Source organism: Notothenia rossii (genome assembly GCF_949606895.1).
Source record: "Notothenia rossii genome assembly, chromosome: 4".
NCBI classification, from domain to species: domain Eukaryota; kingdom Metazoa; phylum Chordata; class Actinopteri; order Perciformes; family Nototheniidae; genus Notothenia; species Notothenia rossii.
In genome coordinates, this window is record NC_136902.1 from 26452921 (window position 1) to 26468726 (window position 15806).

General features: G+C 39.1%; 2 protein-coding genes across 2 annotated transcripts; one reads left to right on the plus strand and one right to left on the minus strand.

The window, feature by feature from the left end:
* Positions 1–135: 135 nt before the first annotated feature.
* Positions 136–7674, minus strand: amt (aminomethyltransferase). Its single transcript, XM_079674918.1, has 9 exons — positions 7455–7674; positions 6001–6168; positions 5731–5811; positions 4759–4890; positions 4409–4487; positions 4056–4201; positions 2400–2580; positions 1662–1817; positions 136–1182 (listed from the first exon to the last, which is right to left on the minus strand). Exons 1-9 carry the CDS (start codon positions 7581–7583, stop codon positions 1007–1009), a joined length of 1248 nt encoding a protein of 415 aa, XP_079531044.1. The 5' UTR covers positions 7584–7674; the 3' UTR covers positions 136–1006.
* A 1393-nt stretch (positions 7675–9067) lies between these two features.
* Positions 9068–15738, plus strand: LOC307036046 (uncharacterized protein). Its single transcript, XM_079676027.1, has 4 exons — positions 9068–9429; positions 9715–10202; positions 14250–14468; positions 15229–15738. Exons 2-4 carry the CDS (start codon positions 10067–10069, stop codon positions 15363–15365), a joined length of 492 nt encoding a protein of 163 aa, XP_079532153.1. The 5' UTR covers positions 9068–9429; positions 9715–10066; the 3' UTR covers positions 15366–15738.
* The last annotated feature ends 68 nt before the right edge of the window (positions 15739–15806 follow it).

Genomic DNA, 15806 nt, shown 5'->3' on the forward strand with positions numbered 1-15806 from the left:
ACCCTTTCTTTGAAGCTATTCTGACTGACCCAAGTAATATAGAAAGAGAACACTTGAAACTATCTGATAAATATTCAAATTAGCTGTGACGAAAAAAGTACACCTTCAAAACAAAGATGACAAATACCGACAACCTATAGATCAGTAGTTTTATTTCTATATTAAGAATGTTATGGGTTTTTTTGTACAAAAAATACATTCAGAGCTTAATACTCAAAGACAATACAATTACATTTCATTAGTTGCCAGACAAAACACATTATGACAATTAACACATTTTCAAGTTAGGTTATCAATAAACCACATTTCTCTTTCAGGTGCATCATATTGTAAACAGTCTGGTTATGTTTTATCTGATGTGGTGATCTAAACCGAACCTTCTCAAAATATCTCCAACACTTTTGTCATTTAACATATCTCTGATGGGGTGTTGGAGAGATTTTTAGCTGGCCATGTTTGACCATCCTTGTTTAAGCCTTAAACGATCAATAATTTGCATTAAAAAAAAGACATAGTGATTTAACATCAGCAGAGCCATTTGGTATGGCTTTGTTTTGGTCCAGCGGTAAGAGAGTCAATTATGTCATGTTTCATTAGCAAAACCTATCTTCTATAATAAAAAGTTAATTAAATGAGTCCACAGTTACGGGTTTCTGTCTTACTGAAAGTGCAGTAAGTGTATTCAGTTAACCTGCAGTCTACCTTTAAAATACAAAAAAAAACTTGGTCTGCAAACCGTGTTAACACAGTATCTTGGCCCTACAGTCATACATACATTCTCAGACTCAACAATACTGTTTGTAATTAATTTCCAGCATACATACTGTCTCTATAAAAGTTTATCGTTTTGGATTATTTTCTCTTAGAGGACTTGCCAATGAAGGCATTAAGTCTTCCATTGGTATTGCATTGCTGGAGGTAAACAGGGGTACGTCATTGGTGAATATGGAACAGAGTGGAGGAGTGGTCCAGTGTGAGTGTATGTTTCTTTATGTGTGTGTCTCTCCTATCCAGAATAGTAGTTGGTGGGGACGAAGGGCATCTTGCTGACGGTGGCGGGCACAGCTTTTTTCCTGACCTCAACCTGGATGGCTGTTCCGTTCTTAGCAAATGCCGAATCCACGTAACCCATGGCAATGTTCTTTTTTAAGCATGGAGAGGGGCAGCCGCTGGTCACCTCACCTAAAAACACAGCAAAGAATATGTTAAACATTTAAAAATCTGTGCCATTTATTCACACAAAAGCTAAATGCCAGGACTGCTATGTACTTTGGACCGTAGACTTTATTATATATTGATATATTCACAATTTGGCTTATGCAAGCAAAATAACATCTGAAACGAGGTTTCAACAAACATTGTAAAACTGAATTATGTATAGTATTTACTGTGAAGTTAACAAACAAAAACAAACAACAAGTTGTAAAAAGTGACACTTCTGCACCCCCTAATGGATTACAAAGAAAATACAGCACTGCTTGTAAAAAAAAGTTCAACAAAACTACTTTGTGGCTTTAATATTGATCTTTTTTTTTTTACCTAAAACAATTCTTAATAAATGAATTTGTTACTATTTCACTCCAGCAGTGATTTATTTCCGCTCTTAACTGAAATACACAGCCCTCTCAGGTCCACCACTTCCACTGTGTTTGCGTTCTGACCTATGACTTTTCCATCGGGGCTGAGTATAGGTGTGTGTTGTCTGACGGGGGGGCCGGTGGACACCAAACCGACTCTCTTCCTTGCTGTCTTGGCTTTTATCTGAGGAACAATGATGTCAGCACCAGGGAAATCCTTTGTCTGACGCCGCCGCTTACCTATATATAAGAGAGACAAATAATTAAGAGTTAACATTGAACAGACTGCAGTGTATATTCAAAGCTCAATAAAGTGTTTCTTCGTGTTGTGAAGTGATGTGTTGAAAAGAAGTCTGTTTTTTTTTGCTAAATTGGTAGGCAGTTGATTAGATTAGACCTGAGTTGAATGATTAAATGTTTTCGTACAATATTTAAATCATGTTCTCATAATTTAATTCTACAAGAATAGACTGCAGTTGAAAATATAATAGGGATTAAATGTGGAGCAATTTCAGCATAGCATGTTCTTCTGCAATGTGAAGTCTGTTCAGTTTCTATGGTTCAATGTCAAGACAGTTGCCGGAAATTCATGCCGTCTCCTTTATTATAGTTATATAAAAGGCACTGACATTCATTTCAGATCTTTTAGTTCTATATTTCATTTTTTGCTTTCAAACCAGGCCACATTGTTTAGGATTAGTTGGCAGTTCTCCTAAAAGCTTTATAGCGTCAATTTCCAACCTGCTTATTTTAGAAAACCCTGCAACACTTAAATATTAACTTAAAAAATCTATCTTTTTTTAATGACCACTATAATCTCACCAATGGTCCAGACCAGCGTGCCTTCCACAGGTGTGGTGGTCTCATCTATGTCGTTGCCATAGAGACAAAGCCCCGCCTCCAGCCGCAGACTGTCCCTGGAGCCCAGCCCCGCCAGCTTCACCTCGCTGTGAGACAGCAGCTTCTCCGTCAGCTCCACCACTCTGGAGGCCGGGACGGAGATCTGCAACACAGAGACACAAAGGGTGTAGAGTTGGTCTCCATCCAAGGAGGTTGAATGCAAATTATGAACCGGAAACAGCATTTAAACTCATCAATATTGAAATAATAGTCGCTTTTTGAAAGAAACTTTTTCTATAAGGATATATTCGCAATAAAAAGATCATGGAAACTACAAGTAATGACATCAAGCATGGTCATTTAAGCCTTTTTATGTGGTTTAAAGATATTTAACTAATGAGCATACAAAAACACAGAGTGAGTCGAGTGAGTCTTAGCACTGATAGTAAGATGAGTTTGTATGATTTTAGATCAACAGAAGCAGACTCCCACTTTCCCTCTGTTAGACAGAGAGGAAGAGACACCCACATGGTATCTACAGAGCTCCAGCAGAGTGGGCAGAGACAGAGAGTAAAGAAGACTCAGACTGCAGTTTGCTTGTTTAACAGTGTTAATATATCACTGTGTTTAAAGTGTAAAAACCAAATGGATTTAAACTGGAAACCCAGCTCTGTCACTTGAGATCCGTGTGTTTAATGACATTACACATATAGGATGTAAACGAGTAAACTATCAAATATAAAGAAACACAAACCATCTGTACAGATTCAGCCTGTATTTTTTTAGATATTGTTATTATTTTACGAGAACAATGGCACACAGGACAGGTAAAAGGTGTGAGTACATATAACATTTGTTATTGTTTATTAGCGAATGACTCTGTGGATGCTAATGTCTTGTATATTAGTCCATTAGTTCAGTCAAACAGAAATATGAATTTCTTATATATCAATTTCCCTCCCTGTCATTTTGTATACGGTTCTAATAGAAAATGTTGTCATTATTATATTTGTATATATTTCCAAATGATCTTAGTATTGAATTTGTATTATTCACCAATGATTCTTATATTTGTATTAGGTGTATCACGATTTACCATAATTGACTAATATCTGTGATATTATATTATATATATTATTATGAAATAAGACATGCTAATAATGCACACATGATTATATTGCGTGAATAATTAAGCGTCTCTTGAAAGTTTCCTTCTGTTTCTTACTTTCTCTGTTAGGGTTACAAAATCTCCAACTCCTCACATTTGTATTCTGAGTGCCATTAATTTGCACAAAAATGACAAAACACACAAATTAATTTGACTCATCAATTATTATTAAGATTATTTACATTTGCTATTGTGAACTCTTCTGGCCATCATAATATTGTATTGAAAGTCTTAAATAATGTGCTCTAATTTTGCACACATCCTAATCCTGTCTTTAAGATCCTACTGGTTTTCCCTTGATTTCTCCTCTGCTGCCACCATCAGGTTCAATATTGTGTTTCTGAGAGATATGTCTCACAGAGAAATCTGATGGACACATTCAGAGGGAACATCTACAATGTGTGAAAGTATAGCTTCATTAATGTATTATTTGCTCAATGTCACTGTCAGAAAAAAAGAGCAATGCTCACCTCCACCCCGTCCTCTCCGGTGTATCCACAGCGGGTGACCCTACAGCCGGGGATACCGAACACAGTGGCCAATGCGGAGTTCATGAAGGTCAGCTTACTGAGGTCCTCTTTCAGGCCCTGCTGGAGCACCTGAGCCATGGACGGACCTGACAACACACAACGCAACTAATAAACTATTTACTGCAACCTGGGGAGCCAGACACAGAGGAGCTCAAAAATGATAGAAAAGGGTTCATTATGGGGAAAAGAAAGCGACTGAGATAATGTAACGAAAACTGGTGAAAGAGAGGAATTAAACAGAAGGATAGAGGGAGTGGTAAAGGAAAGGAATAAAGTAAGGAAGCATTTTTTACCTTGCACAGCAATAAGTGCTTCATCGAGGAACTCCATATCCACATCAAGACCTGCAGCTTTGAACTCTGCCAGCCTGGCCTAAAGGAAACACACACACACACACACACACACACACACACACACACACACACACACACACACACACACACACACACACACACACACACACACACACACACACACACACACACACACACACACACACACACACACACACACACACACACACACACACACACACACACACACACACACACACACACACACACACACACACACACACACACACACACATCAGTGTACTACAATCCCAACCTGTCTGTCCACACACACCTCGGTCTGCTTTTACCTTCATACGAGCCGAGTCCTTGTCAGCGCAGCCCGCGTTGGACACGACGTAGAGGTAGCCCTGGTCTGTCCTCGTCACGATGAGGTCATCAATAATCCCTCCTTTCTCCGTGGTGAAGAGGGACAGTGTGCCCTGGGGGTGAGGGAGGGGGAGAGAAAAAATATGAGTGGGTGAACACATTACTTACTTATGCTCTGTTTGCAATAAATGTGTGTTCGATTATCAAATCATCCTATGTCTCTTTTTATGTTCAATAATACTGTCTGTTATTTCTTCTTTTTAAAAGATCTTACTGTATCTACAGTAGCTTATTGTGTTGTATGTATCTGCTTTTGTTGGCCTGATTGTTTTTATATATTAGGTTGCCTGTACTTTCTTTTTCTGTAACTCATAGTGATTTCTGTGACTGTAAATTGCTTTAAATGCACAAAATGGTGGAAAATTACACAAAGATCTATCTGGAAATTGAGTTAAGAAAAGTGTAGTTTTCTAATCGTCCGGCGACATTAAGCATATCCTGAACTGTCCTTACCATAAAATGACCTTGTAAGTGTTATCAAATATTTGTTTACGATGTACTCTCTTTTCATTGGGAAAAGCTTCAATTAACAGTCTCAGAAGTTGCCCTCAGCTCCAAAGAGTATTTTAGAGTTTTTCAGCTCATAGTTTTGGTCTACATGCAGGCAGCTTTACTGCTTTGTTTTGAGGGAGCCACTTCACACTACCAAACAGAAGCAGGTAAAAATTATTGGAAAACATAATGGAGCATTTAGCAGCTAAGGAGCAAGATATTTGGCGTTGTTTAGAGCTAAAATGAGAGTGAATAGTGAACTCAAAGGTATTACACAGTCAAAATGAATGTTTGAATACCCCACTGTTCGCAATCAAGTTCCCCATATCAACTTAAACAGTTGAAAACATGTATATGTGGTCAAAAAGGGTCACTCAAAATGAAGCAATCCTCCATCTCACCTGGTTGTCCTTGAGCTCTGCAATATCTCCAATGACTAGAGACTCCATGAACTTCACCCTGTCTTTGCCGTGGACTTTGGTCTGAGAGAGAAAAAGCAAAAGGATATAGTTGAATGCAGCAATGACAATGTTTCTTTGGGTACATTCGTGGATCAAATCTAATAGACAAACTCCATATCTTGATTTTGATGATGTGAGCTTGTATTTATTAACCTGTGTTCACTTTGTGTAGTGTGGGTATTTGTGTGTGTCCTTGCGTACTCATCCCACCTGCAGCATGTGGCTGACATCGAAGATGGAGCAGTGCTCTCTGGTGTGCATGTGAGAGGCGATGTGACTGTCTTTGTACTGAACAGGCATACTCCAGCCTGCAAACCCCACCATCTTCCCCCCCTGCTCCCTGTGGAAGTCAAACAGCGGGGTCTTCTTCAAGGCTTCCTGCGGGAGATAAACTCTTTACTGAGTGTACAAATAAATAGAAACACAGGTAACACACAAAGTCAATTTTGATATAATAATTATAATACTAAATGGTTGAACTTATGCATCTTAAACGGAGCAACAATAAGGATTTTAAAATATATCCATTGTTTAAATGTTATCCCAGTGATGTTTGTAGAATTTAGGAGACTGTTTCTAATAAATACATTTGAAAAAAGACAGGTGAATCCTTTCTACACTATGGTCTTTTCTTTACTTATAACCTTTGAACGCACCAGTTTAGGGGGCTTATCAGCGCAGCAGCAGAAATGCATTATGGGGCAGAGTGTGTCGGCACTTTACGTAACACTCAATTGTTATTTACGAAACTGTTCAAGTCCAAAGTCATTCATTCATTTGAATGAACATAAGAAAGGTGGTTGTGTTGGTTGTAACTTGTAAGTTATAATAAATTACTAGTCATGGTAAGGACTTTACTCTTTTTACCCTCTTTGCTTTCTGCAGAACTCTAAGATAAATCCTAGTATACATATCATGTTTATATGACAGTATAGAAAAGGGATACACTACACAAATAAGAACCTTATATTAGAAGTATAAATAAATAAAAACATGCCACTGATCATTCCTAACTTCCTCAGTGAGTGCTAGTTCAAATAAGTGAAGACGTTGCTGAATGAATGCATGTGTGAATCTGTCTCATTTCCCAGCTCCTCATTCAGTAACAGAGAATTACTGACAGTAGAATCAGTCACTCGTGGTTGTAATAAAATCACGTTGTGCAGCTCAGCTCAGTGAAGCAGGCAGGATGGCAGTCTGCTGGGACAGATGTACATTATGTCTGCATGACCTGACTGCTGCTGTGACACACTCTCATCTAGTTATTGTACTATGCAACAACACTGAAGGAGACAGTGATTTATTCTGAGTTTTATATGAGCAAATGCCAGAGACAACACAGCTCCAAAATCGATTGCACAATGTATCTGAAAAACTAAATCTCAAATATGATCCAGGTAAATACTTAACTGAGGACAATCAACACAGATCATGACTCTTACACAAATAAAGCTATACGAGTATAACAGTGATATGTTATTAAAAAAAAAAAAAAAAGGGCCACAGATGTTTACAATATTCAGTTGTAGCCATAATAGGAATGTTATACTGATAACATGGCACAAAACATCATCGCCCACCGAGAAATCAGTTAAAAACCAACGCATATGCACTCCGGATAAATTGTAACGATACCGTGCAGTGACCCTTCACTGGGCACTTACTTCTCCGCTTGAAGCCTGCCTCCTCCCCGCACATGCAGCTCCCCCGACCCGCAGCAGACCCCGGTGGTCCCTGGAAGCCCGCAGCCCAAGCCCCGAGCCCCCGACCCCAGCCAGCAACCGAGCCCACATGATGCACCCGAGTCCCCGCGGAAGTCTCTCACAAACACGCTGCTGGATGATAGGGGAACAGTTCCGCTGTAACTAAACTCTGAGCAGCACTCACTCTGGAATTCCTGCACTTCTGGCAAAAACACATGAAGCGAACGTAGCTGGAGGAAGGAGCAAAGCCTTGTGGGAAATGTAGTTTGTCTTGCAACAGTTCACACTGGTAAATGAATGACTCGCTCTTCAACAGATCAATACAAAGATTGATTTTAGGCATAATGTCCCAGGCCCAGGATCACACCATAAGAATAAGAAGAGCCATAGTATTAGTATAGTTAAATGCAGGGGTGTAAAGTAACTAAGTACATTTAAGTAAGTAGCCTACTTAAGTACAATTTTGAGCGATTTGTAGCCTACTTTTACCTCACTACAATTCAGAGGTAAATCTTGTACTTTTACTCCACTACATTTATTTAATATCTTTAGTTACTTTGCATATTTTGTTTAATAATGTGTGATATAATCAATCAATCAATCAATCAATCAATCAATCATGATATAATCAACACTTAAATAAGACTTTAGTTACACCTGAAGTAACATTCACATCATCAGTCATTAAAACTAGCTTCACCTTTACCAGCTTTGATAACACTTAACGCATCAATAATTAAAATCAAAACATAGCCTAATTATATATTATTCTGAAATGGACCAATCTGCATAATGAGTATACTTTTACGTTCGGAACTTTAAGTATATGTTTGTACTTTTCCTTGAGTAACATTGCATGGCTTTTGCATGTAACAGAGTATTCCTACACTCTGGTGCTTCTATTTTTTCTAAAGTACAATATGAGTACTTCTCCCAAATGTGTCTTCAGGTAGCTTCCTAAACGTATCTTTCATTTCAGTTTTAGAAGTTCTACTTCGCCTTATTCTTAAGTTGCATATCTAGTAGTAGTATATGGTTGGAGTTTTTTTTTTTATTAAGGTTTGTAAACACTTTACACGATCTCCACTTCAGATTGCAGTGTTTATTGTGGGCCTAATAGTTCGAGTAAAACAGATGTACAATATTAGGAAAAAAAGTTAAATATTACAAGGTCAAACTTGGTGAACAAAAATGGACCAGGTTTGCATATGTGGTCCAAAGCTAGTCCGAATCACATACGCCAATTCAGCACCAAATCATTAGACTAATAGGTTGCAACATCTGGAAGTCCAAAGGACAGACAGAGGGAATGACAGACACATTGTAAATAGTAGCAGTACAGAATTGCTCATTTGCTTATTCTCAATGACATTTGTCCATGTAAGTATTTGTGTGTGTGTTTATCATGGACCCCATCATGCCCTCCACCTAGATCATTGAGTCATCCTTTGGCCTGAGGAACTATTAATAGCCCAAAGCTCTGCTGCTATTTCGGGCCTTGAGGGCCTGCAGGGTTGGGTTTGTACATGAGCATTTATTTGGGAGGGGGTTGGCGCAGGACAGCTATGGTGGGCTAAATCAGAACATACAGACAAACAAACTTAGTAGGAGGTGGTGGGGGTAGTCGGCAGTTGCTCAGTGACACACACACAAGAAGGCAAGAGCCGGAGTTTCCCTGTTGCTTTCCAACATCGAGGATTTGGCTAGAAATGAATGTTGGGATATCATTTGAGTTTGGTTGGATTACTTCTCTGTGTGGCTCCTGGTTAACCTTGGATATTTAATGTTTCTGCTCTTGTGGGGGGGTGCAGACACATGTTTTGGTAATCGGGTGTCAGAGTGTGAGGAGACCGTGTGAAAGAGAACAGCGGCAGACTGACAAGAACAAACAAGCAGACGCATATAAAACCCAACACTGCTCCTGTTGTAACAGACGGTAAGTGGGGACTGAAGAACAGTTGTTTTATGGTTTGCGACACAGTGTCTGTAGTACTCAGGTAATGAGTTAGTTAATCATTCATTCATTGAGTAAGTCATTACTCATTAGATTAGACTCTGTCATGTCCTTTGGTCCTGGATTCAAATTCCAGCAATTTTGTGCGTTTATGGTTTTGACAATCAGCTCTATAAATAACTCTGATAAATAACTTTTCATAATTCTCTTTTCATTGTATCCTTAGAATATATTGACTTTTTTCCCTCCTTTCTCTTCAACTTTTAGAACCAACCCGTCATATCCTCATTTATATTATTTACCGACATAATATTTTATATTTATATTAAATTAAACCAGATGCAAACATTCAATCCATTCAATTTTTTGGTCAGTCAAGAGTAGACCATAGGGCACCTGCAGTTTCCGAGGCAGTGTCTTCAGAGCTTCCCTCACACACCATCTTATTGGATGCTTTTTTTCTTTTTTTAAGAAGTTGTCTCTTATGGCTTTGAAAGACAATACTGTGGGGAGCTGCAAAGCACGCCTTTAATAATATTACATAGCTTACAAAGCAGACATTCGGTGGAAAGAAGTTGTGACGAGTGAAGCGCCATCTGTCCATCCCTGAAGAGGCGAGATGTCGAGGCCCCCGTCCTCCCAGACCACCCCTCAGTTCTACAGGGTCAGCGAAAGAGATCTCACCGAGATCGAGCTTCATTCGGTGGAATCCATCAACGATCTCCACCGAACACACCATGAGAACAGCAACAAAGGTACACACACACAATCTTTGAAAACAGCCCAAAAGGTGCACACACACACACACACACACACACACACACACACACACACACACACACACACACACACACACACACACACACACACACACACACACACACACACACACACACATACACACACAGTAACAAAAGGTACACACAGTTCAAATACAGCCAAAAAGGCACACACACATAAACACACAGACAAACAAAAGGTATACACACACACGCACGCACACACACACACACACACACGCACACACACACACACACACACACACACACACACACACACACACACACACACACACGTATACACACACACGCACACACACACACACACACACACACACACACACACACACACACACACACACACACACACACACACACACACACACACACACACACACACACACAGTAACAAAAGGTACACACACTTCGAATACAGCCAAAAAGGCCCACACACACACACACACACACACACACACACACACACACACACACACACACACACAGAGACAAACAAAAGGTACACACACGCACATACACAAACAAAGGTACATAGTCTTTGAACAGTCAAAAAGCTACACACACACACACACACACACACACACACACACACACACACACACACACACACACACACACACACACACACACACACACACACACACACACACACACACACACACACACACAAAGGTACACACACTTTGAACACAGGCAGGAAAGGTACACTCACATCCAGCGTTTCTCAAAGTGTGGGGCGCGCCCCACTGGTGGGGCGCAGAGATGTCGTGAAATAAAAAATAAAAAAATAAAAACATAAAATATATATATATTTTTTTTTTTCACACTGTTGGAATATCAAAACAACGGCCCGCCTTGGGTGCAAAACGCATCAATGAAAGCGACCCTCTACCCAGGGTCGGCCCTGACCAATTTGCTGCCCTAGGCAAGAGTTTAGCTGGCGCCCCCCAAATGCAGACAGTCACTATGACTCGCGCATGCACGGTTGTGGCATGACCACCAAAACAGAAAGATATGGAAACAAGATGTGTGCAACTGTATTTAGTATCCTATCCATTTGAACATGATTTAAGTGAGGGGGGGAACTCACCTCATCTAGGGGGGTCCGGGGGCATGCACCCCCGGGAAGACATTTTTTTAAATATTGAAGTTAAAAGCATCAATCTGGTGCACTTTGAGAGCAACATTAGGAGATCTATGGATACATCTCTCAACACATATGAAACACAACTGTAAGCTGTTCTTTATGGATATTTTACAAATCACTCCCCTTTCCAACTGTATTCTTGTTTATTAATAACAACTTTTTTGTACTGTCATATAGTATTTTATACCTGTTTTTCATCTATTCTCTTATTTTTTTATAACTATAATGATCATATAAAGGTGTGCCTTTACCTCACTGAGCTGAGGATATCAGAGCCGCTCAGTCTTTCAGGAGAGAGCTCTCTAAAGCTCTCCCCCCCACGGCCGCTTACACAGTAAATTCCAATGTTAATAAACAGAAGCTGTATACGTTTTTTGGGAGTTTGATTTATTTTAAATTAATACAAAATTAAAACCTATAATTGCACACTAAAACCATTATTTCAAAAAAAGAACAATTTCACATAAACCTCTGGTTTTGACTGGGGCAGTTCAACTTGATTTCTTTTGGGGGGGGGTGCCATAGTTTATAGGCACTGTATGCAATATAGGCGTAGTTATGTTAGTATAAGATAATAAGATGTACTTTGTTGATCCAAAATTGGGAAATTGTGTTATGAAATTAAAAAAAATATATGTTTTAAATGTCTAACTTTTTTTCATTTTTTTTTTTTTTCAATTTTTGGCGCCCCCTATGGGTTGATGCGCCCTTAGCATTCGCCTATACTGCCTATGCCGAGGGCCGGCCCTGCCTCTATCACACAAAACAACACCTGTAAATGACCCAATTTGTGTTCTTTGAAATTGAAAAGGATATTGCATTGTGTTTGTTACTTTCGTTGCAGTGTATGTCTTAAGTGTAATTTGGCATGCTTTTATTTTGAAGGCGAGTTTACGCTGTTGACAGTTGTTGTTGCTATGGAAACAAGAAACGTTTCACAGCGGGCGGAATTTGTCATAAAGTCCGCGATAATAAAGCCCACCCATTTAGAGGGAAGATATGATTGGTCAATTGTACTGTCATTTGACATTACTCTCTCGTTCAGTTACTATAGCTGGGCCCTCTGTGAATTCATAGCTGGACGTCCAACAGCTCCTGTCTTCACCTCGCAGAGAAGAGCTTCTTTCATTTAACCCTTCACATTCAAACAGAAACTGATTCAAAGGATTTATTTCTTTGGAAATGTTATTTTAAATACAATTTAATCAAGTTATCTTTGGGAAAACTAATGACAAATATTACTAAAAACATATTTTTAAAATATATATAAAGAAAAATATAATTTGTTTTAATGTTTTTAAATATTATTTTGTAGAATATCTTAGGCCCTCAGAGAGAGGCTCGCCACTGGTAAAAAAAACTCTCATACACACATTTGAAACGCTCTCACAGACACACACAACAGCGTTGCAGTCGGGAAGAAAAGCAATGTGGAGCGAGCGAGAGAGAGAGAGAGAGAGAGAGAGAGAGAGAGAGAGAGAGAGAGAGAGAGAGAGAGAGAGAGAGAGAGAGAGAGAGAGAGAAAGAGCAAGAGCAAGAGAGAGAGCAAACCTTTATCTATTTAATAAAGTTGTAAAAAATAAAGTAAGAACTCATTCCAATGTGTAGACTATAGGAAAGTCAAAAGTTTAAAAGGGGAGGGATTAGTATGCATAAATAAAAAGAAAGAATGCTAACTAGGTAACATAAGATAAGAATAAACAAGTTTAAATGATTTGTTGTGATCATATTCTAAAGATGTTTGGATTATTGAAAAGTGTACAGCTCCCTTTCATCTGAGTGTTGAAAGCTGTATCCATAAATGCATGTTGTGCTCAAAGTAGGGCTGCTCGATTGTGGCAAAAATCATAATCTCGATTATTTGGGTCAATAATTGATATCACGATTATTAAAAACGATTAACCATTTACTTTGAAAACATAATAAAAAAATAATAATTTGAAAAGTATGTTTTTAACAGTTGATTTGACTGAACTTTAAGTATAATTCAACTGAAAAACCTATTTAAAAAAAAAAAATCGTTTTATTTCGATTATGTTGTTTTCATAACCGTTGCAAGCCAAAATCGTAATTGCGATTAAAATATGATTACTTGAGCAGCCCTAGCTCAAAATGCACCAGATTGATGAATTTAACTTCAACATTAAAACAAATCTTCTTGGGGGTGCATGCCCCCGGACCCCCCTAGAGGATGTGACGTCCACCACCAAATAAAGCAGGTTAAAATAATTAAATTGCATACATTTTATTTTAGTAAACACTGAAAACGGGTCTCACAGACCCAAACAGCACACAAAGGTTAAAGGTAGCATATAATAATGTTAAAATGTGCTAAATATATACACTGCAAAAAAACAAAAAAGAGGAGTAAAAGTAGATCACGACTTGTTTTATTTTCTGAAAGTAGCTCTCATCCTAAAAAAGGTTGGAAACCCCTGTTATAGAACGATACATTTGACAATTTTAAGCTTGGCCTACCATTTTATTGGAGCGATGAGGAACAGGTGGGGCTTGAAAAGGCCCACCTGTTCATCGTGGGGAATGACAGAAAAAGTTTGAGAACCACTGTACCACAGCCACAGAAGATGAACAGAGACACATACACACACTTTGAATACGGACACACAAGTACACACACACACACTTACAACACAGGCAAATAGGTAAACAAACACTTTGAACACAGCCGAAAAGAAACACACACACTTTGAACACAGCCGAAAAGGTACACACACTTTGAACACAGCCAAAAACGAACACACATGTCTTCGAATTCAACTGAAAAGGTACAATCCCACACAATCGTTGAACCAAGCACACATTGACAGTGATTGACTCGCTGTGTCTCATGATTTCAGGGGTGAGACCTCCTCGTCCTGCAAACTCCCCCTCCTCCAATGGGAATCTCTACACATGTGACATGACAGCTGTCAATCAAAGAGGCCGTCCAAACAGCAGCAAATGGCAGAGTCGTCTGCAGGATATGTTGACCCCCAGTTCATCGCGGGCCTACGCCATGGGCTGTGCTATCATCACGCTGCTGCTACTCACCGTGCTACTCATCTTCTACTTTTTGGGTATAATCATTTCATTTGTTTTTATAACTTTCTCCTTATAATTTGTGGATATTTTACATTTTTACTTTGTTCCTTTACGTCTTTGCAGTTTTCATTTGTTTTCCAATTTAAATTCTCACATTTGAAACTGAAGCTATGTCATTTATTTGAAAATGTCTGTACATTTACCTCAGTTAAAGGTCACCTATTATGCAAAATCCACCTTTTCATGTCTTTCCTACATAAACATGTGTCCCCTCTGTGTAAAGAGATTATGAAAGTTTCAGGAAAAAAGATTCTCTCACTTTTTGTCCTGATCCATTTATATAAAAACCTGCCTGAAAATGAGCTGATCAGATGTTGGCCAATTTGTGATGTCATAATGTTTTTTGGGTTGTGTAACCATTAGCCAATCCCCAACCAAGGTAACACACCCACGCCCCCAACCCCCCCCCCCCCCCCCACACCTTATCACCTAAATCTCTTCCTAGAACACCATTGTGTTCTTCTTCACCCAAATATCTCTCAGAGGGGCGTGGGGAGGGGCTCCTTATTTTCATCTAAAGTAACAGACAGAGAATCAGCACTTTTGAAACAGGGCTGAAACAGAGGGGATTATGGGATGCTACAATACACGATCTGTTTGGTGTTTGCACTTCTGTTGCGACCTGGCTCAGAGACATGTTTTGTACATAACTGAGAACTATAACATATTGATGAAAAAGAGTAGGGGTCCTTTAAGACAAACTAACAGTGGCCTTTGTTTCTCGTCTGCTTCCAGTCCAGCAGGGTGGAGTCATCCAGATGCTGACTGAGGCTGTGAGGGAGAAAGAGGCTGCAGCCACAGAGCTTTCTCTGCTGATCCAACAGCTGCAGGCGCTGAGACATAACCTGACAGCTTTAGGAGGAGGGACATGATATGCACAGAACACTAAACCTGGATACACCCACTGGACATGAGATGCTTGAACATGCAGTAAAACTGGGTTTTACAGTCGATTTTCCCTAAGTGTTGTCTGTGTTTAGGATGACATGTTACTGATGTAATTGAGAAATAGGAGGTTTCTGGATGCGCTGGTAAATGTAACTTTCCAATTATCTCTTTTATTCTGTCATTGCGCATCATTAAAGCAGTATAACTTGGTTGCTTAAAAGAATAAGTGAATGGATGAATGTTGAATGAGTGTTGCCATTGTGTAATGTATAAAAGACACGCTATCTTAATATAACAGTGTTTTCTGTTTGTGCTGTCATTCAGACGTTGTGCCTCATTAAACATGTTAAATACAAAGACTGAGTGATGTGAAACACAAATCTTTAAATGCAACAAAAAAACAATACTAGTTTGCTTTTTTAAAT